At 36.6% G+C, this 21,644-nt stretch overlaps 2 protein-coding genes and 1 pseudogene across 3 annotated transcripts; 1 reads left to right on the top strand and 2 right to left on the bottom strand.

Moving 5' to 3' along the window:
* Positions 1–4,601: 4,601 nt before the first annotated feature.
* LOC126614833 ((S)-8-oxocitronellyl enol synthase CYC2-like) lies at positions 4,602–5,753 on the bottom strand (annotated as a pseudogene).
* Positions 5,754–11,486: 5,733 nt separating this feature from the next.
* Positions 11,487–15,508, bottom strand: LOC126614300 (vacuolar cation/proton exchanger 3-like). Its single transcript, XM_050281886.1, has 11 exons — positions 15,092–15,508; positions 14,881–14,948; positions 14,617–14,645; positions 14,276–14,472; positions 13,929–14,141; positions 13,234–13,353; positions 12,964–13,080; positions 12,792–12,845; positions 12,427–12,543; positions 12,195–12,285; positions 11,487–11,844 (listed from the first exon to the last, which is right to left on the bottom strand). Exons 1-11 carry the CDS (start codon positions 15,374–15,376, stop codon positions 11,780–11,782), a joined length of 1,356 nt encoding a protein of 451 aa, XP_050137843.1. The 5' UTR covers positions 15,377–15,508; the 3' UTR covers positions 11,487–11,779.
* A 3,178-nt stretch (positions 15,509–18,686) lies between these two features.
* LOC126614352 (uncharacterized) lies at positions 18,687–20,981 on the top strand. Of its 2 annotated transcripts, XM_050281962.1 has the most exons (6): positions 18,687–18,842; positions 18,924–19,072; positions 19,171–19,219; positions 19,312–19,454; positions 20,188–20,308; positions 20,804–20,981. In XM_050281962.1, exons 1-5 carry the CDS (start codon positions 18,794–18,796, stop codon positions 20,272–20,274), a joined length of 477 nt encoding a protein of 158 aa, XP_050137919.1. In that variant the 5' UTR covers positions 18,687–18,793; the 3' UTR covers positions 20,275–20,308; positions 20,804–20,981. The 2 variants fall into 2 exon arrangements, with proteins under 2 accessions (XP_050137919.1, XP_050137918.1); XM_050281961.1 differs by lacking the exon at positions 20,804–20,981 and having other exon boundaries at positions 20,188–20,484.
* Positions 20,982–21,644: the final 663 nt, after the last annotated feature.

The following is a 21,644-nucleotide window of genomic DNA, read 5'->3' as shown; positions in this document are numbered from 1 at the left end:
TTTGAATTACATGACTCAAAATACAACCCAAATAGAACACAAATGGCCCATAGAAAAAAAAAAAAGCGAAATATTTACCAATCACTATTCACAGTTTTAGTCAAAGAACTCAAATTTCAGAGATACAAAACAGAGAAGCTTGTATAAATGATTTATAAAGGTTACCTCCTTTTGGTTGAAAAACTGAAGGGTGACGCCAATTCTTCTTCTGCTTCCACCTCCTTATGGAACTTGACTCACATTTGTATGTGAACCTGAAATCAGCAACCAGTCAGTACCTTTGGCAAGCTCATGGGGGTATGATAACATGTATGGAAAGATTATTGCAACTCTAATATAAAACAAACGCTTATGAAAAAAGAATTTTTTTGTCAGAGGTTAATGACTGACAACACTGATAATAGGGTAAGCATTTCTGTACATATGAAGGTTATCACCATTGCCATCAAAATTTAGGGAGTAACTGAATGAGTGTTTGTTAGTAAACCGAAAAGAAACATAATCAACTACAACATTATGGATCTTGCTTGATTCATTGAGTAATATATGCTGTAATCATTAGGAGGATCAGGGAGAGGACCTGATGCAGGTCCTTGAGAATTGCACAGATCTACAGTTCAAGCTCCGAACAAAGTATCAATTTATCAGCAATTGTGACATTCATTATTCCTAAAAAAGTTATTGACTCACAAATAAACAAATGAAAGTAATCGGAAAAGAAACGCTTACCACATACTGGCTCAATCCGAGCTCAAAATGACCACGATATTTTCCCGGCGATCATTACAGAGAGATTGCTGCCTGGGACTTCTGTCCATCCCCTAAACTTTCATTCAATTAAGTCTCAAACACTTTAATTAAGTTAAAAAGAACAGTCCAATTCTACCAAAACTATATACAGAAACCGAGAAAAACAGAAAAAACAGTGGTGCAAAAAGGTGTATAATGACACTAAATCTTCAAATGAAATTAAAAAAAAATACCCAAACCAATATAAAAGCCAAAGTCATTCCTAGCAACTGTAAAATAACAATTAAAAAACGAAACCCATATAAGTTCACAACAAATTAAAACGCCTAGATCAACATTAACATTAAATTAGCTACAAACCTAGATAAACCAACACTAAATTAGACTAAACTAATAAGACATAAGCTTCAAATCAAATTCCAAATAAAAAATTTGGACAAAAGCAACAACAAAACCACACCTTGTTCCTGTTCTGTCTCCCTTCTCTTGCTTTTCTCTTTTGCCTACTCCCCACATTAAGCCTTCTTTCCTCATTTTTTCTCTTTTGGCTGCTCATTTAACCCGCATTTTTTTTTCTCTTCACTTTCCTCGATTTCCAGTCCCCCCGTTCTTCCACATCTATCTTTTTTTCCTTATTTTTTCCATCACTACTCTTGACACTAATTCTCCACTCTTTTTTATCTTTTAATTATTTCACTCAATCAAAACACGGGATCACATTTTCTCAAGCAGCCCAATATCAGAAAAACATCCAAATTAAAACATACAATCACCATTGTCCAACAACAAACGATAAATTAGAAATAAAAAACAAATAAAGAAAAAAAAACAGAAACCGCAAAAACCCAAATGCAAAAAGAAACAAAAGGGTGTTGCTTTGAATGTAAACGGGGAAATACCTGAGCATCAGAAGAAGAGGACTTACCATTTTCTTCATTTGGAAGCGACATGACTCTGCTAAATGGGATTATAAACCTACCCAAAATACAGAAAATTTATTAGAATTCATCGCCAACCAAAAGAAGAAATCGTTTTTCAAAAGCAAATTTGATATTAAATCAAGAATTTAAGAATATGTATATCAGCTCAGAATTTATAAGCATACAGATCGTGTATTTGAATTGATTGAACTGAGAGAGAGAGAGAGAGAGAGGGAGAGAGAGAGAGAGAGGGACTTACTGATTGTTTCGAAGGGAGAGAGGGAAGTGATCAGAAGCTGCTCCCTTACTCTTTCTCCCTAAACCCACCTTACTCTTTGTCGAAGGGGGAGAGAGAGAGGAAAGGTGGGTTCGTGGTGAGTGAAGGGGTGAAAAGAAATCCCTGGAAATCAGCCTACCCCATACTTTCTCCCTTACTCTCTCCCTAAACCCATACCTCACCGCCGAAAATCCTCTCCCACTCCCCCAAATCCCGGCAAACCTCTCCCTCCAACCCGTCAACCCTTCTGTTCCCCTTCTCTCTCTGTCCCCGACTCAAAGTCCAGATCCAGCCCAAACACTGAAAAACCGTTCTTAAGCCCAGTGGCAATCGTGTAAATAAATCGAAATTTGGGTTCAAATCAGCCTGATGGCAATTTTGTAAATAAACTGAAATCAACCCAAAATTGCACAGTGCCATCCTCCCTTCTACTTTAGACTAATGTAATACTCTAAGGAGTCAAAACGACGCCGTTACGAGACCCCCTGCCCTTTGGTATGGAGAGAAAGAAACTCCATTTTGGTGGTACGAACGCGTGCGACCAAACTCGAAAAACGTAAGTTCCTATATACCCCTACCTTTGAATTCTAATTCCAGTAATACCCTTCATTCTGTTTCCCCATACAGTACTAGCGCGAAAACATTCGAAAGTAGATAGATCAGTGCCGTTTTTTCTGAAGGGTACTTAAGTAAGTTCGTCTCGCGCGAAAACATTCGAAACCAGAAGAATGACGTTCCCGAAGGTCGTCATGGAGAGAGACTCGGACTCCGAGCAGAGCTCACCCGAAGAAAAAGAGGGAGAATAAGTGTTGGAGAGCGAAAACGAAGCCAAAGCCGACGAGGTTTTGGATGGGAAGAAGAAAGGGAAAGCGCCCACTACTATTAGCCTCAAGAAATTTTGCAAAGTAAGCTCCTTTAACATTTGATGACCGTTTCGTTTTAATTTCGGGTTTTCAATAAATTGGGTTTTTGTGTTTTGGAGGTTTTGTTTTGCTTTTTGTTGGAGTTGATGTAGGCTCAATTTGAAAAGCTTGTCGTGTCAATGTTCGTCTTAGTTAGTTGCAATCGTAATGCTTCGAAGAAAGTTAAAGTTCTACATGGTAGCCCAACTTCTTATAAGCCTGTGCAAGGTCCCTCCTCCTATCGATGTGAGACTCATTCTCAACACGTCCCATCATGTGTAGTGAATTTTCTTGACAATATGGGGAGTAACCAAACTTCTTATAAACCCATGCAAGGTCTCTTTGATGTGGGACTTATTCTTAATACGCCCCATCACATGTGGTAAATTTTCTAGCCTAACACGTAGACAACACAACGGGGTGACGTGGAGCATATGAGGCTGTTTGGCTTCAAACGTGTGACAACCTGCTTTGATACCATGAAGAAAGTTGGGTTTCACTATAAAACCAATTGAAAATATAGGAAGTAACCCAATTTCTTATAAACTCATGCAAAGTCCCTCCTCCCATCAATATATGACTCATTCTCCCATCAATATATGACTCATTCTCAACATGTTTAACGTATAAATTCATTCATTTAAGCTAGTCTCAGTTTAATCGTATAGAAACTGATTTGTGTATGTGGTCTGTTTTAGGGGCCAAACAGCTGGAGGATGCTTACAATCTATGGAGGGTGTAGAACATTTTATCAGGCTGTAGAACATAGATTATTATCCAACTGTACATTCTATTATCGATTAGCTGTCCGATTTGGGACTATTAATGTTGATGTTTGAGGCTTAATTACTCTTCATCTAGTTTCGGAATACTGATATCCTATCAGACAACATGACTTGATTGCTTGAGATTATGTGTCCACTGTCCAGTTGTAACCTTGTTTTGCAGAAGTATCATCAGACATTGGACGCTAAAGGACTGACCTCGGATGTTTAAGGATTTTTCTCAAGAGAGATTCGGAAAAGGAAGGTGGTCAAGCAGAAGTGAGAGGATAATAGCATGCAAACTGCCTCCAAGCGTAGACATCATAAGGTAACACAATTTCTTTTTCGTGTTGATACTATGTTTATAGCGGTTTTGAACCCGTTTTTGTTTTACGAATAAGCATTTAGGATTTAGGGTTTCTGCTAAAGGGTTGAAATCATATACAGATTGCATGAATTAGCTAGTCAAAGATGAAAAAGATAACATTAAAACCAAATTCATAAAAACAGATACCTAAATCTTAGCATAACTATGGCCATTAGCATACAAATGAGACATGTTATGACAAATATACTAACAGCATCTAAGGTAATATACTTTTCTCTCTGTTTTGTTCATCTCTTGGGGAAGGTCAGCAGCATAAAAAAATGCAGAAGTAAACACAGATGCTAAGCATGTGAAATTCAGCACGAATATGACGTGTGTCGAATATTAAAACGTAGGAAGTATGTACGTAGAGCTTGTAGTTCAAGCAGTTACCACATTTACCCCGGAGATAATAGGTTCAATTTCCGCTCCCTTCGCAGTTAAAGTGAGGCTGGGGACAAGATGAGTAAAAATAGGAGACAAAAACACCCTGTGTGATCATAAAATAAGGAAAAAGAACTAGGGCAGTCGACAAAAACATGTATAGGAGGAATTTGTGGTGCTCCACATTCTCCACAAATTACTGGATAACTTTAACCAACAGTAAAAAATTCATATGCATTAAGGTATTAATTTTTCAAATCCCATACAATCTATCCAGTACAAGATTGAATCCAGTGTCTTATACCTTACAGTAAACCGTAGTCGATCAACTTTGTTTTGGGTTCCCAATAGCTTAAACGGACAACGAAACAAGACGTCCAAGAATTCCCAATTGGCCAAATTTTCCATCTCAGTTTGAACCAGTCCTTTCTCTGCTACAATTTCTTTCCAAACCTCTTTCTTGTCTGCCAAGGATTTTGAATACCAGAACTCCTCCGAAAATGCACTTTCCTGTATTACTTCTACTCCGAATTTCTCTCCCAGAGCCGTCCAGATTTCCTTCCATGTAAAACTTGGCCCATTGATTGCATTGTATGACTGACCGTCGGTGGAATATGAGTACAAACCATCATTGGTTGCTGCCCAAATATACCGTTGAGCTACTGGCCTTGCATCCCAGCCATCGATGCAAGTCTCTTCCCAACACATTTTTGTCCCTTCAAACACAAAAGACAGCTCCAAATGCTTACACATGGTTCCTTAAACGCATAAACTCCCCATAAAAGTACAAAGTCCTACAAGAACTACCAATTATCAAACCAGGCCTGTGTACCGACCAAGCTATCTTACCGGCCAGCCTTCCTTAAGCAAGTCTTCTAGGACATAGTAAAAATTGCACCCTTTATCCACTCTCGGGCAATCTTCATTGTAGTATCGAGCTTCTACTTCATCATCAAAAGGCCCTTGCAATGACACGTAATGCTTCATCCCTGTCTGGAGAGAAACATGCTGCAATGCCCTTGTTTTCAGAACAATGGAATCCAATGCATTCGACATCATAGTCTTATTCTGCTCGCAACACTCAATGCTATCCAACTGGCATTGGCTTGGCCAAGTGAGCCAAAACACGAGAGTAACATTTTGCAACAATGAAAGCCGATCTTTGGTTTCCGAAGGGTTTGGCAGATCACATTGGATGAAATGGAAGTTCGATGAACATTGATCAATGGGTAGCATGATCTATGGCTTTCGAGCTATGCCGTAAACCTTCCATTTGGGTTTTGTGACCAGCTCTCTGGCCAGAACCTTCCCAACTAGCCCCGTGACCCCGAAAATCGCTACTACATGTTCAATCCCAACCTCTGGATTTTTAGTTTCTTCAGCTGCCATTAACACACAATTGTAAACTCTACCTTAAGCTTGAGTTTTGCACCGTCTCCTATAGGCTGGACTTCATTATATGCTCACTTAAATTCAACAGCTAGAAGTTGTATGAGAAACTTTTATGGGTATCGGAAACATAAACTACCTACTTGATGTCCCGCTGTAAAATCAATTGGTAATTTGAGAGCGACTCAATTACTTATAAGCTCATGCAAAGTCCATTCTTTCCCTGATGTAGGATTCATACTTTCAACATGTCCCCTCAAGTGTGGCAAACTTTTCAGCCTAGCACGTGGACAACACAAATCGGGTGACTTGGAGCACATGTGGCCGTTGGACTTTACCCAAGAGACAACCTGCTCTTATGCCATGAAGAAAATTGAAGTTCCAACATAAAACCAATAGGCAATAAACTTGCAATGTCTCTTCTTTTCCCGGTGTGAGATTCATACTTTCAACATCATAAACACAAACAACTTAATGTACTTTTCCACATATCATAATAAGAGTGAAGGGCACGGTTGATATGTCCCAACAAAGTATATTAATAATAAATAAATTCATGTGTTATATATAAATAGAAGAATAACATTGTATGCCGTGTTCTAAATACATTGAAAATTACTAGAAATAGTGTCATCTTCTTTTGAGGATTGCTGGCTCAATTTACGGTAGAATATAATTGGATTAGAATAGGATGCTAGTTGTATTGAAGATGAGTAACATACTTATTCAAATGGCTTACTTTTGATGGATTTTATATTAGTTTATCTTTTTGGCTTTGGCTTTGTACTGAATCCGTTGGAAGATGCCAATTCGTTCCGGCGTCAAAGCCTATTATTTGGCTAGTCAGCCGGCAGAATGTGTGTGAAACCCCACCTCCAAATTAAATGGTATTTTCATTGTCCCTGAAACTTTATAAAAATATGCAATTAGGTCTAATCTAATTTGGACCCTCCATCTAGATTGTCTTTCTCCCCCTCGCTACCACGTGGCAGGCCACTAGCCCACTTACCCTTTCTCTCTTTCCTCGGTCTCTCTCTCTCAGCTCACACTCTCTCGGATCTTTCACTCTCTCAGCTTTCTATCTGTCTCTCTCCTTTCCCCGATTTACCCACACACACAAGCCGAGGAACCCCACCACCACGACGTCGACAACACCACCACCATCACCATCGTGGACTATCTATCTCGCTCTCCCACGTCTCCGTGAAGCACGGGACACCCAAAACCCACTCAAAAACCCCCGACACACCCGTGACCTTTGAACCCAAATTCCGGCCACCTCCGGGCCTTTTCACGACGAACTAAAGGTACCAACTTCTCCTTCTCACCTTTATCTTCGTTTTGGCACTTAGATCGGAGGTTAAATCGATTAATTGTCATCGACCGGAGCTCGGGAGGCTCCGGCCTTCTTCCCCAGTGAGAACAGACCTTTAAGCCCAAACCAAGGAGACCATGCCTTTTGGGCCGAGTAAAACCTGGGCCTCAGGCCCGCTAAGCCCAACCCAATCTTTTTCCTTTTTATTTTTATTTATTTACTTTCTTTTAAAAACCCAAAGGTTTTGGGCCAGGCTTTCAGCCTAAGGCCCATTAGGACCAAACCCAAAACCCTTAAAAGCTTAGGCCTTCAGGCCGTGTGAACCTAGGCCTAAACCCAAAGGCCCAGGCCCAAAAGCCTAAGCCAAAACCTGGTCTAAACCCAACCCAGTTGCGTGTGGGCGACGATCGATGCCAGCGTGTGAGGTGCACGCGCCACCGTTCACGGTGGCGTTGGCTAATTTTTTGGTGACTTTTCCGGCGATCCACGGAGGCACATGGTTGCCAGATCCGCCACCTTGAGGCAGCGCATGGTTGTACCCAAGGTCCATTTTTATATTATTCGACGTCCTGAACCCGTTTATAACGTCCGTTTCCTGAAATTCTTTCATTTTAGTATAGTTTCATTAATTGTACCCTTTGGCCTCGTTTGGCAGCTCGGACTGTACTGACTATTTCTGTCGGATAGGATAAATAGCCACCGGATAGTACTGACTAAATTAGTCGGGCGTTTGGTGCAGTATCGGACTAATAGCCGTATTATTTATACTGTGTTTGGTTTGGTACTCTATTGGATAAGAAACACAAAAATATTATTATAGTATATCCAGATCTTGAATACAACCTGCAACCATAGATGTCCATGAGACAGTATCCAACCTAGGAGTGCAGCATCTCAAGCCATAATCGAATAAACGCAAAGAAGAGTGGACAGTATTCAACACCTTCCAGACTTGAGCGTGAACTTGTTTCCCGTACTCATACTCAAAAGATTCAACCGAGATAATAACCCAATTCACCAAAATGCTCAAGGATAAAAAAAAAACAAGAGAGAAATTCATGAGGTAATAATCCACGCCAACCAAAAAGTAAACCAATTTAGCAGATTAACAGAGATAATAACCCAATTCACCAAAAAGTTCAAAAAGTTCAAAAAGTTCAAGAAGTTGGGAAAAATCGCCCAACTAATTTGTTCAACTGGGTTCAAATTTTCAACATACCTAACTCAAGATCTTTGCAATTCTTGCAAAAACCCAACCAAATTGATTTATTTTCAAATGATTCAACCCATACCAGGCAAACAAACCAGGTGGGTAGTGTTCTTCTGGCAGGGGAGATGGGCGCACAAGCAAAAAAAATATATATATACAGATCAATTTTTTTTTTTTTGAGATCTGAAAATTGCACAAAAATAGGAGGAGGGCAGAACGGAGAGAGAAGAAAAAGAAAAATAGAAGGAAGAGGGCGGAACAGAAGGGAGGATGAGAACCTGGGTTCAGATGAGAGAGCAAGCAACGCAAGAGAGGCGGAGAGAGCGAGAGAGGCTGTCTCTTCTACCCGACTAAATAATACCGTCCTTTTGGAAAGTATAACTAAGCGGGCATCAGCAGTACTAATTAGGTTGGGCCGGATTATATAATCCGGTGCCTATTTAATCCAAATGGGCACCAAACACCGTACTCCGTATTATTAGTACCATCCGGTACCTTATACGGTGTGCCAAACAGGACCTTTATGTGCTTAGGTGCAATTACTAGCGGCGATTCCATTATCCCTATTTCATACGGCTATACTACGACAGAGTATTTGTGAAATGACCCCTTCTAAATGCATGTTTTAATAGTAGAAATGCATACATGAAAAGCATGATTTAATGATTACTTTTATGAGATATTATGCTTACTTAGAATACTTTGGAATACCATATTTCTATTGAACCCATGTTCTTGTAGGGTATCTGATGGATGATGATATACTATTTGGAACATGTTTTCACACACTTCTTTATAGTATAGATGATGGATGACTTTATACTATGAAGATGTTTTTGAGATATATGTACATATGTTTGGAAAGATTATGTTCAATGTTTTTTAAAGATTATGTTCAATGTTTTTATGCATATCTAGTGGTCACTATTCCGCCAGGGGCGAGGATCTGGTGTTGGCATGTGGGACATGGAGCTAGCAAGAGGCCTGGAGAAATAATCTCTGGTTTCGGGTCAAGAGACATGGAGCTGGTAAGAGGCCTGGAGAAATAATCTCTGGCTTCGGGTCAAGAGACATGGAGCTGGTAATGGGCCGGGAGATATTATTATTTGATACCATTATTTAGCACATTATATACGAGATATGCTTTCTGAGATGTTTTATGACATGCTAGGGACATGGAGCTAGCAAGAGGCCTGGAGAAATAATCTCTGGCTTCGGGTCAAGAGACATGGAGCTGGTAATGGGCCGGGAGATATTATTATTTGATACCATTATTTAGCACATTATATACGAGATATGCTTTCTGAGATGTTTTATGACATGCTAGGGTTTTCGGAAAACCTTCCACTTATTATGCTATTAGTTTTCATAAAGCTTTAGGGGTTAGCATGTTGATAACTGTTTTCTTATATATATCAATTTGGTCCACTCATGTTTGTTTTGCGCTCCCTCAGGACTTAAGTACGAAGAGCTACGAGGCATTCCCCTACTAGTGACATCGTGCTATAGTCTCTTTGCTTTGGCATCTATTGTAATAGCACTTCTCTATTTTACCTTCCACTTGTACTTTGTATTAGTGTATGCTCTGAACATGTCATGCATTGTCATAACAATTCATTGTTGGCAGTTGAATATTGTTATTGCGATAGTACTCTATTACTGCATGAATAGTCACATTCTATTATCTTACTAAAATTTAAGTGCATGTTTCACATGTTCTCAGCATTTTCATTCATAAATGGCTTCTTCATCTTCGGGTGTTGGCCAGCATGTGACCATTGCGATGTTCGTGGGACATCGGAATCGAGGTGTGTTAATGTGACCCTTGCCATTGTATTGCTAGCTCTATGGTTACATTTTTTTTAATTTTTTAGTACAACGATATATATTTACAGTAAGGGGAGGGGGAGTTCGATTAAGCCACACAATGGACAACCTAATTTGGTATTGAATTCGTCATTCACAAGTTCAAACCTAAGACCTCTCACTTACAAGTGAAGAGGAATACCACCAGACCGTAGTACTGAGTTGTTGGTTACATTATTAGGTTAAATACAATTTTGAGTGGTTTTGTGGTATTTAAGCTATCCATATATGTGGGGCGGATCATTTTATTGGTAGAGCACTTAGTTTGTATTTACAATAAGAGTTTGACTTTTGTTTGAGAAAAAAAAAAGTTCAACTTTCACTCTTGAATTTCCAACGGCTACAAAATGTTTTTGCGATATTCTCTTTTAATATGGCTACTGTGGAAGCAAAATGTATCAAAGAGGTTCATAAGCAAGGTAGATAGCTAAAAGAGCAATTAGCCATTGTGATGTGAGGTTTCATCTTTGCCCTTGGAAGGAAAAATTCGTAAATTCACCATTGTATACAAGAACAAAGTTAAGTACAAAATGTGCAAGTGATAACTAAAATCCAAACTTTGTTTTATTCACTATAATATTCTAAAAAAATTTCTTCATTGATGGTTTAAATTTGTTTTTGTTTAAACTATATGGTGGAAACAGAACTTGAGGATTGTTGAAAATAGCCAACTCAAGTGTTATTAGGTCTTTCATAGTACGTCGGAAATAGTGTGTGATACCAATATATTGACTTATATAGGAATTAAATCACACTCATCTGAACTACAATAAAATGCCTTAGGCAAGTTAATTGTTTGATCAATTAACTTTGTAAGTGATAACTCAATTTATATATAGCATGTATTATAATTAGTTTGTGCTATGAAGAGAAGGTTGTTTGGAAACACAAGAATAAAGCATATACCATTCCTTTGTTGGGAAGCAATCTCCATAAGTGGTAGCAAAGTTAGAACATGCACAAAATTGGTAGGCCATGTCACATGCACTAGAATAAAAACATAAAATTAATGAAAATTTGTTTTCATTTTTTCTTTCTTCACATTTTAATTATTTATAATTTTTAAACTGGAAGAAGAAAAATTAGGGACAAAAATAAATAGGAATGTACATAAATTATTTTCTAACTAAATGACTTGAAAGTTGATGATTGAATAATTACTTAAGTATTGATTAACATGCTTATTTTTTATTGGTGACATATAATTTAGTTTGCAAATTTAGTTTACATGTTTAGTCTATCTAGCAAAATGTTAAAGGGAACTCTCTCAAAAGTGAATTATCCATGGACTCTTTAACACCTCACAGTTTAACGTGAATTTATGTGTCAACATTATAAAACGTTGTGCAAAAGTGAAGTTGAACTCCAAAATGAAGAATTTTTATTTCCATGATATTATTATAATTGAAAAATACAGCTGCATTTCCTCTGCTTAAATCAAGCTCATTGCAATTTGCCACTAGTTTAACCAAAATGAAGCAAAAACCTTATTAAATAGACATGAGAGCAGAAGTCATATACAAACATCTGAGAGGAAAACTTCGCCTTCATGTCCAAGTGCAGAGTCCACACTATGAATTTATTACCAATGGAGACAAATGAATCAAAATCTCTTGATTTGGGATTCCATGATATTCAAGCAAACAAGATTCCAGAGGATGGTTCATGCACTGTTCCCAAGTTGCCCACAATTGTCTCATCTGTCATGAAAATCCATAATATACTTATTAGTGTAATGAAATTACCAGCTTAAAATTTTCTTTTACACTCATGTTTTATCCTTTAGCATGAGGTGTAAACGGAAGTGCAAAAGTCACTACGTACTTTTTTTTTCTTTTTTTTTTAATTTTATGAAAAATGCTAGGGAGATCATCTTTTTAGATCATATGTTGTAACCATATGATGTGGTGGTTGATGATTAAACTTCTTTTATAATGATTTAAAAAAGAAATTCAATCACCAACCGTCACATCATGTGGTCTGCAAAATATGATCTAAAAATATGCTCTCTTTGTCATCTTTTAAGTGCATTAGAACAATAGCCACTTACTCATGGGAATTTTGTCAACAAAAAAGCATGCAGCAATAACAACGTAGCATAGGAAAAGAATGACTCCTTTCATATAATGTGAAGTTCCATCCTGGAAAATAAGATAAAAATTTAAATTTTTTAGCCAAAAATAAAATTAAAAGAACAAGAGAATGTATTTTCATTACTACTAATTTACATAATCCCCACCAAAACGTGAAAACTATATAGAGGCCAAGATTTAGGAGGAAACCTGCAATGTGAAGGCTGTGATGATTATAGTGAAAGCAAGAGAACCAGTTTCAAGGAGACTGAAATCAAGGTCCATTTGGATGCCCATTATCCATGCAACAATCACACTTAAAGGGACCTGAAAAATGACAGGAAAACTGATGATGTTTTACCGCAATGGCTAAAAGCAATCATGTTTATGCACTCTAGTGCGAGGTCGATTCCCATTGATCCCCTTCTTCCATGACGACTAATAATTTAACCTACTAACTGTATCGTTTGTAAAAAAAAAAAAAGGAAATGACATGGAAAATTTGGTTTCTCAGGAGAAGTTTGAAGAAATATTTTTCTCAATTTTGTGCCTATGTTTACTTAAATTAATCTTACCACAAACATAGAAATTTGGGATGCAGAACCTAAAGCAACTCCCAAAGATATATCCTGCATAAAAATCAAAAATTGGTATTCAGATTAATTTCATAACAATATAATATGTAAAAGAAGATTATGAGTGATGTTTTAATGAAATTTTTCTTTTTAATTTTTAGGTGTAACTTACCAACTTGTTCTTGAGAGCAAAAATTATGGAACCAGCATGTTCAGCAGCATTCCCAACAATTGGTAGCAAAATAATGCTGATGAAGTTCACAGAAATTCCCCAAGAATTTGATGCAGCCTAATTGAGTTAAAATGCATATGATTAGGGATTTATTGAGAAACTAATTCTTCAAAATTAATTATTACTGAATTTTAACCGAAATTATGAATATCTAATCAAGTTTAGTGTTCTTATAATAATGATCATGTCTGTCTATACATATGTATATACCTCGATTGTACCCACAACATACTCAGACAAGAGAGCTATGATAATTGTCATACCAACCAGCCAACTGAATGCACTCCAAAACCCTATCACGGCTTTTTCTCCGTCTTCATCTTCATCTTCCTGCTTATATATTGCATTGGAACAAGTTACAGTCACTAGCCAATATTACAAAAGAACGAACGAAATCCCCTCAATATGTAGGATTTTAGGGCCTGTTTGTGCATTTATAGAGACTAAAAGCACTTACGACAATGGCACTTGTTGATTACAAAAGCACTTCATGGAGCATTTTTAAATGTTTTTTTTTTTTTTTGAGAAATAGCTTAGATTTGTCATATAAGATTTTTTTTTTGTTTCTAACAAAAGCGCTTATCAGTGTGCATCCCACACAATAAGCACTTACTAAAAGTGCCTTTATTAAAAAAAATTGAATTTTTAATAAAAATACAAGAGTTTTGTGGGAAAACACTTGAAAGTGCTTCCTAAAGATTGTCAATTGCTAACAAATTTTTTTGGTTATTTGAAACTGTTTATAGTCATTCTAAAAGTATCTCCAAACAATAAGTGTAAAATATGAAAATAGAAAACTCTTTAAGATCACTCCACTCTCTCTAGACAACGGATTTTTTCTTTGACGTATCCTACTCTCATCTATTTATGTTAATTATTGATAATTACTGCACAGTACTAATCACCTCTTGTGACTCAAACAATTGCCGGTGGGTTTTTAACTGGAAGAAGATATAGGCAACATATGCTATGAGCATAAAAATGCTGCTTGTTCTTGACAACTGAAGAGTGTCGATGGCAAAGGGATTGCCCAACCCTGAGGCATATCTGAACATCAGTGGCAGCATGTGGCATAGTAAACCCAGCAATAAAAGTAGTGAATTCACATCAGCCTGCTTCTGTTAAATCCAAAAAACAAAATGAAATTAACAAAAATTCTCCCATTAAATGGTTTTCTAAATTGTTGAATTAAAAGGGTTAATTTGTTGATAATTAAAGTTTGGATCAATTAATAATGATTAATATTTCTTACTCTGTCATATCTTTGTTCTTTTTTCAGGTTGGCCAAGCCTCCAAAGAGAAGAGAGGTCCCAAGAACAAGGAGGAGGTTTGAGAGAATGGAACCCAAAAGGGAGTATTTCACAACATGTATTTTGTTTTGGCGAAGAGCAAAGAATGCTATGATCATCTCTGTTGCATTTCCACATGTTGCATTGAGAAGTCCTCCAACTGCAAATTAAATCTAAATTAATCAACCCCAACAACACACACACACACACACATATATATATATATATAGCATCAGTTCACACTGATTAGATATTGTTTAGCAATAATAACTGGACATTCTAATTAGAAGTGAGATCAATATACCTGTTGGACCAGTGAAGTAAGCAATTTGCCTGAATTGTTTAATGTTTTTTAGTAGACAGAATTGGAGGATAAAAAAACAATGTTAGAACTTTGTGTACATATATATGTGTTTGCTTCATAAGAGAGCTGCTATTTGTACTCTGAAAAGTTCATCATAAACTCTTTTTTAACGAAAAAGTATACGAAGTAAGATGATTTTTTCAGAGTACTAATAACAGTTTCATTTTATAAAAATACTACTTTCTAATTAGCAAAACTGCTTACTCAGTGAGGAAGCTGACACGTTCAGCAAGTGGGGTGAGTCCGAGCAAACTCAAAGCAAAAATCCAAGGCTACATTGCACAATAAGAACAAATATAAATGATCACAAAAAATAAAAAAATAAAAAAAATATTTAATTAACAAAACAAAGAAAAATTTCATTTTTCTGATTAATTTTTTCAGATTAATTAATTAAATGAGATCATGCACTTACTCTCCCAAAGTGATAGAAGTCAGCCAGAATTGCAAGGGGGATGGCTGGGAAGAGCACTGCAAGCTTGGTGCCAAGAACAACCTCATGCAAATTGTTGTGAATATTTCTAAGCATTTGGAATCGAACATTCGAAACAAGAATCGGGTCGGATTTTTTTCGTACAATCGAAGCTGACAAGTTTTGTGGCGTCTTTGATCCGTTAATCTCCTTATTATTTCCTAAACCCTTGTTATAATTACTAATCCCATTCTCTATGTTGTTCAAAGCCTCCTGGGATTCTTCCATGATAGATATGTCGATCAAAACAAAACCCTAAACCCTTCCACTTTCTCCACTGCGAATGAATGAAGTATTTAGAGGGTTGATGAACAGAAAATGTAGTCTCTCTCTTTCTCTGTTTGTTAAGAAACAAAGGGTTTTACATATATAAATATAGGATATGGCAGCTTCCTGGAATTTTCTCAGTTTGTTTATATTCATGCATGAGTCTCCACGTACTTAAAAAAGACTGAATTCTCTCAGGAGTTACAAGCGGTGGAAGGTTGACTACAAAAATAAGTAATTAATACCTGTTAAAGAACACAGATAGGCACGCATATTCATCCATATAAGGCTGTTACAAACAAATAATAATTAAATATTCTAAATAAAAGGGAAATTATTTATGCACATTTTAGCAGTGGTGGATCCAGGAAATATTATTGGAAGGTCAATACGATCAGCGAGCATCGCACAAAATTTTTTTGAACGGAGGAATATGCAAATTGGTATTTCATTGATCTTTGGTAAGTCTGAGGTTATTTGCAAAGTCATAATGCACATCTTTCGACTGATTTCAATAGTTTTTTAGGGAGCATGCCGACTAATATAAACAGCTTTTGATTAGCCTATCAAAAGATGCCCATTGCAATGCATACAAAGACATAAGACTAGCAGCTATTCTGTCTAGTGCCTATAAAAGCAATTCGTTTTAATTGAATGATAGCTTTCAACAACATCTCAGATTTTGGTTATATTTCCAGCTAGCATAAACGCTCTTCCTACCAAGAAAAATTCGAACTTACCATTTTACCTATAAAAAATGAAAAAAAAAATGAAAAAAAATAAAATTGTTTAATCATACACACAACCATGGTATTTTTTTATTTATAATTAAGGTAGATGATTGTGGCAGAGTACAGCAGTTAGATTTGGTTTTTTTTTTTTTTAATTTGTAGTAGTGTTTCTGTAGGGGCAAAATGGGAAGTTTGATTTGCTGGGTATATTTATGCTGGGATGAATCAACTTGCAAAAATTCCAACAGGATCCTCTCCGAATCCTTTTGGTGAGGATCTTGGGGTTCGTGAATCATGTTCGTTTATTGTAAATTGTACGGTTAGTTTTTTTTTCAAGTACTGTTTGTATTTAATTTTAAATAAAAATATTTAAAATAATTTCTGACCGCACGATGTACGATGAACGGACATGATTGACAGATCCTTGAGATCCTCACAAAGAGAATCCGATAAGGATCCGAGTTCACAAAAATTCATTGTTGATAAGTAATGAAAGTTTCACAATAATACTTTCAGGGCTAAATGATTTTTTATTTTGAGTGAATTTGTACAAATTTAATTAAATAATGGCCTGAAAATAATTGTTCAGATCATGAAATTACTTTGTGGAACGGATCTAAATGAATGGTGCTGTTCTAGAAATTATTTTTCTCACTGTCAATGTATTACTTATGTTTGGACAAAAAAAATGTATTAATTATGTTTGTGAATCATCCATTAACACTTGTAGAGCACTGCATGCATGCTCTATCCTCTTACAGATCAAAACCCACACCTACCCAGTAGTCACTCAGTGACACGGACACACACATAGTAATTAAGAATTTAATTCTCTTTCGGGTGTTGCATTTCACTGAAAGCACTGTGTCATTGGTTATAATTAGCTCCAATATATATCAGTATGCTCGATGGAAGCAGTGAGGGGAGAGCTCTCTCCTCGAGAGGGTAATGGCAGCAACAATCTGCATGTACGTATCTGTCGTACTCAATAGTCCGAACTTTCGTGGAATTTTCAAGCCTTCCTCGGAAGAGAATCAAACGGTTGTCATGTCTTACAGTTTGATCAAACAAAAAAAGGTTAAAAAAACCATAAACTGACATAAATTTACAATACTGGTCACTTATTCGACGAAACAAAGTATTTGACGAAGTTTCCTGAAAAACATACCCTCATTTTCTTCGTCTCCTTGCACTTCAAGATATGGAAATTGTGATCCGTATGAAAAAGAAACCCTGTTGGATACGTTTTTTCTATTATTGTCATTTGTTGATATGTTACGACAACTAATTTTTAGTTAGGATTGTTTGAGGACTCGTTACAATACATGCATTTATTCGATATATTCACCATCTAATGATTAAATACAGTTACATGCATATATGATATTCTCTTATTTTAGTTGCATATTTGACCATTAGTGAATATATTAAGTAAATGCATGTCCTGTGTGTAATTTTGTCCTATAAACTTCAATTTTTCGCTATAAGACGTTATTTCACTCGTTTGTGTCACTATTAGAATGCATTATTCATGTCATTTTACTTTACATGTCCATAATGCCCCTGCATGTCTTCTGAAGAATATCATAGTATCTCTAGCTTAAAGTAAAAAAAAACGGCTTCTTCTAAACTTGAGTACGTGACTAGATGGTAAAAATATGACTATTGGGCAAATTGCACACACGAATATATACACAAGTATCGAAACCAACATATACATGTATTTGTAGATGATTGCACAAGAAGTTACATATTTTCATAATCATTCATATGATATAGGGGTACGCCTGGGCTTGATGTTGTGGCAATGTGGGTTGATTCTGTGTGATGGTGGTTGAGTAGTGGCGATTTTGGGCACGTGCAATAGGTGCCTTTACACATGGCCCTCAATCATAAGGGGTTCCTAAAAATAATATCATCTACATATGTACGAGCTTGGTTTATGGCAAAAAAAAGCTTCATCTTTAGAAAAATTTATAGATTATGCATGTGAATAAGAGAAATATGGCCTCCATATGCATAAGAGAAATCTGTTTTATGGTTTTAGTTTGGTTATACCGACTATGCTCTAAGTATTGTTTTTATTTATTTATTTCATGATTTTTGTTGATTTGAACTATAACTCAAGCAATAATACTCTATTTAGATCCCTTATTACTACAACTATAGATATATAAATTAGCTTTGTAGCATGAGCTCTATACAAGGGCTCATTTATTATCTTTCGTACAATACTTCTAAAATATCAAAGTCAGCCCTGCAATTGGGTAAGAAGATAAGTTAATTAAAAAAATATCTAATGTGTATTGTATATTTCTTTCTTATTGATTATAACTCGGAACTTTTACACCAAACCAAAGAAGAAAAACAAGCATGGGAAAATTTGATTTAAGAACAAAGGGAAAGAAAAACAAAAGTTGCAATATGTGGCATTAATAGAAATAACAAAACTTGTAACCGAATAACCGAATAATGAAATAACAAAAACTAGTGTGGTAAAGCATGATTCACAAAAATAAAGGGGGCAATAAACATGAAGTTTCATAAATTTTTAGGGTCGGTTTTGAGAATCTCAAACTTTTGCGTTTAGTAGCTTCAAGAACAGAGGAACCAAAACGCAGAGCAGAAGCAAGCCCTAGCTCACGAAATGGCCGAGAAATTGGCACCGGAGAAGCGCCATAGCTTCGTTCACAATGGTAAATCTTTCTCCTTTTCCAATTTTCACGTTTGATTTTGGTTTTCCGCGACTGAATTTTGTGTTCGGATTTAAATTTTAGGTCAGAAAGTGTTTGAATGGGATCAAACCCTAGAGGAGGTAAATATGTACATAAGTTTACCCCCAAATGTTCCTTCAAAGCAATTTTTCTGCAAAATTCAGTCGAAACACGTTGAAGTCGGGATCAAGGGCAATCCTCCTTACCTCAGTGTGAGTAAATTCAATGTAATTTGATCCATTTTCGTGAAAAGATTGAAGCTTTTGGTATTTGGTTTAAACCGGTGCGTTTTTCGGTTTCGGGTCTACAGCATGACCTTACTTGCCCGGTGAAGACGGACTGTTCTTTCTGGACACTAGGTAATTAGTGTTTAGTTTTCAATCTTCTTAGTTTCTCTAATTTTGTTAATTTTGGATGTTTTATACTGATTTTGTTATTAATTATATGTTAGAGGATGATATAATGCACATAACACTGCAAAAGAGGGACAAAGGTCAGACATGGGCATCACCTATAGTGGGCGAGGGTCAACTCGATCCTTACTCCACGGATCTTGAACAGAAGCGCCTTATGCTGCAGAGATTTCAAGAAGAGGTGAATTACTCTTATGCATCTTATTCTCACTGTATGCATTTATGTATTACTGTTTGAATTCGTGAAATGAATGTGTTGCTAGTTTATTATGTTAGTGTTCCTTGTGGTCTGTGAGATACTCTAGCGACAGCGTTTCTTTAACATCAAGGAGATTGATTTTGAAAAATGAACAGGATTTTGGATGCATAAAAATGTAATTGCGAGGTAATTGATGATAGGAGATGCAAAGCTCAGCATTGTGTTGTTGTGCCTTATGTTCCATGATTACAGGGTTTTCTTGCTACTAATTGGTCTATACTTTTACTAGGCTTTCGTAGATTAGCATGTGGCGCTTTTATTGTTGATTGTACCCAAAAATTCACATGCTGAATTTTACTCGTAAGAAAGAATGGAGAATGTTTTTGACACAATTTTACCTGTATGCAATAGTTTTTTCACTAACAAGACGATTAGCTTGATTTTCTATCGAGATTAAATGCTGATGCAAAAATGAGACAACGAAGATGAAAAAATGTTGATGCGGGATCTGAGTAACTTTATGTACTTCAACTTAGTTTAATTCTAGGTACCTTAGCTAGGACTCTACCCATGACGCTGACTTTGATTATTAAATTGCTAAGAAAATCAATGTTTTCTGGTTGTCTACTGATCATATGAACCTCAACCAAATTTGCTCTTTGATGAATTTTCTGATAATATAGCTATTAGCTAGTGTGTCTTTGGTCCTCTGCAGAACCCGGGGTTTGATTTCTCACAAGCCCAGTTCACCGGAGGCTGCCCTGATCCAAGGACCTTTATGGGCGGTATCCGCTCTGATTGACGAGTTTGCTGCGTTAGTTACCTTTATTAGCCTGGTATGAAATCCTGACCAACATCTAGTAAATAAGACAACTTGATTAGCTGGCCAACTTGGCTTCCTGTGGTCCCTGTAAGAACTTCAGTACTACTTACAATTTGTTCTTTTTTATTTTCAACATCTTGTCTATAACTGTAAAGTTAAAAATCTAGAATTTACGTAAGTTATCTTCCAGTGTCTGCTTCCCTACTTTCCGGCAATGGCACGGCCAAATAAATCTCTTTTTTTTTTTAATGAAGTATGATGTGAAGCTTTGAACTATGTTGCGAGAAATAGAAATTAGGAAGTATCTTGATAAACATGCTGTCAGTATTAGGTCTTCCATTTTCTTAATTCCTTGTGAATATCTAGCACCGAATACTCGAGAAACTTAGAATATGATTTCATGCTGCACATGCCAACATTTGAGACCGTATGGTAACTTGCTCCCATCTTGCTCTGTTCTGAAAATTAAAGTTAGCAACATACGAATGTTTGACATTTTGTTTGGCAGGTTCTAACACCCCCGATCCCGATATCCTCCAAACACCAGGATGGGCACGTGCCGGCCAACACTCAAAGGTGACGAATCCATTTTAACATGCATGTCAGTTATGAAGAAAAGAACGAACGTAACCAAAATATGTAACTTTAAATATAATGAAAATGTAGCCTCCGGATCAATTAATACACGAGCCCAGCAGTCAAAAGCAAATAACATACCTGTGATCACTCTAGGCTCCTGCTTTGCCTCCTACTGTATCAATAGCATTAATGCGTCCTGCAACTTGTTGTCCCGAATTGCTACTACGGCCTCCTCGAGTGCGAACACCCTGATTACCCCGGCTACACACCCAACCCAGATATCCAATGACACCTGGATGGCACGTGTTGGTTGCCACTCAAGAGTGACGATAGCCATATCTACATGAATTTGCGAGGACAAGAGGGAACAAGTAATCCAAAATCATGCGAGAAGCAATAATCACAAAGAATATACAAACACTAAGAGGCAATAATAGTACTCCAAATTAAACATGAACGAAATAGTGTCCAACGGCCACAAATTCAAAATAAAAGGTGTACGAATATGTTCAGAGCATACCACTAAACGGAAGTACGAGTGAAAGGTAAGACATCAAGTTACAATTATTCATAAAGAAAGTCATACGCAAGTGGAAGAATGCATGATCACTGGTAGGAAAATGCCTCGATGCTTGGGTCGTATTCCTAGTCACTATATCCTAAAGGGGGCTCAAAAATAAAAGATGAGTGGATCATAATTTATATTAATACCAATAATAGTAAAAATTGATTTCTTTATTAACCTCTTGTTTTGAAAACATATAATATAA

The sequence above is a fragment of the Malus sylvestris genome, chromosome 3 (assembly GCF_916048215.2).
Source record: "Malus sylvestris chromosome 3, drMalSylv7.2, whole genome shotgun sequence".
Taxonomy (NCBI): Eukaryota; Viridiplantae; Streptophyta; class Magnoliopsida; order Rosales; family Rosaceae; genus Malus; species Malus sylvestris.
Note: the sequence above shows the minus strand (reverse complement) of the source record. Positions and strands in the feature narration are given on the sequence as shown.

Bases quoted from the DNA above. Each gene is read 5' to 3' on its own strand.
- LOC126614300 (XM_050281886.1), bottom strand. From the start codon at position 15,376: ATGGAAGAATCCCAGGAGGCTTTGAACAACATAGAGAATGGGATTAGT. The intron at 14,949-15,091 runs GTAAGTGCATGA...TGTGCAATGTAG, and splicing joins ACTTCTATCACTTTGGGAGA to CCTTGGATTTTTGCTTTGAG. The intron at 12,544-12,791 runs GTAAGATTAATT...GTCATTTTTCAG, and splicing joins CCCAAATTTCTATGTTTGTG to GTCCCTTTAAGTGTGATTGT.
- LOC126614352 (XM_050281962.1), top strand. From the start codon at position 18,794: ATGGCCGAGAAATTGGCACCGGAGAAGCGCCATAGCTTCGTTCACAAT. The intron at 18,843-18,923 runs GTAAATCTTTCT...TTTAAATTTTAG, and splicing joins CCATAGCTTCGTTCACAATG to GTCAGAAAGTGTTTGAATGG. The intron at 19,220-19,311 runs GTAATTAGTGTT...ATTATATGTTAG, and splicing joins CTGTTCTTTCTGGACACTAG to AGGATGATATAATGCACATA.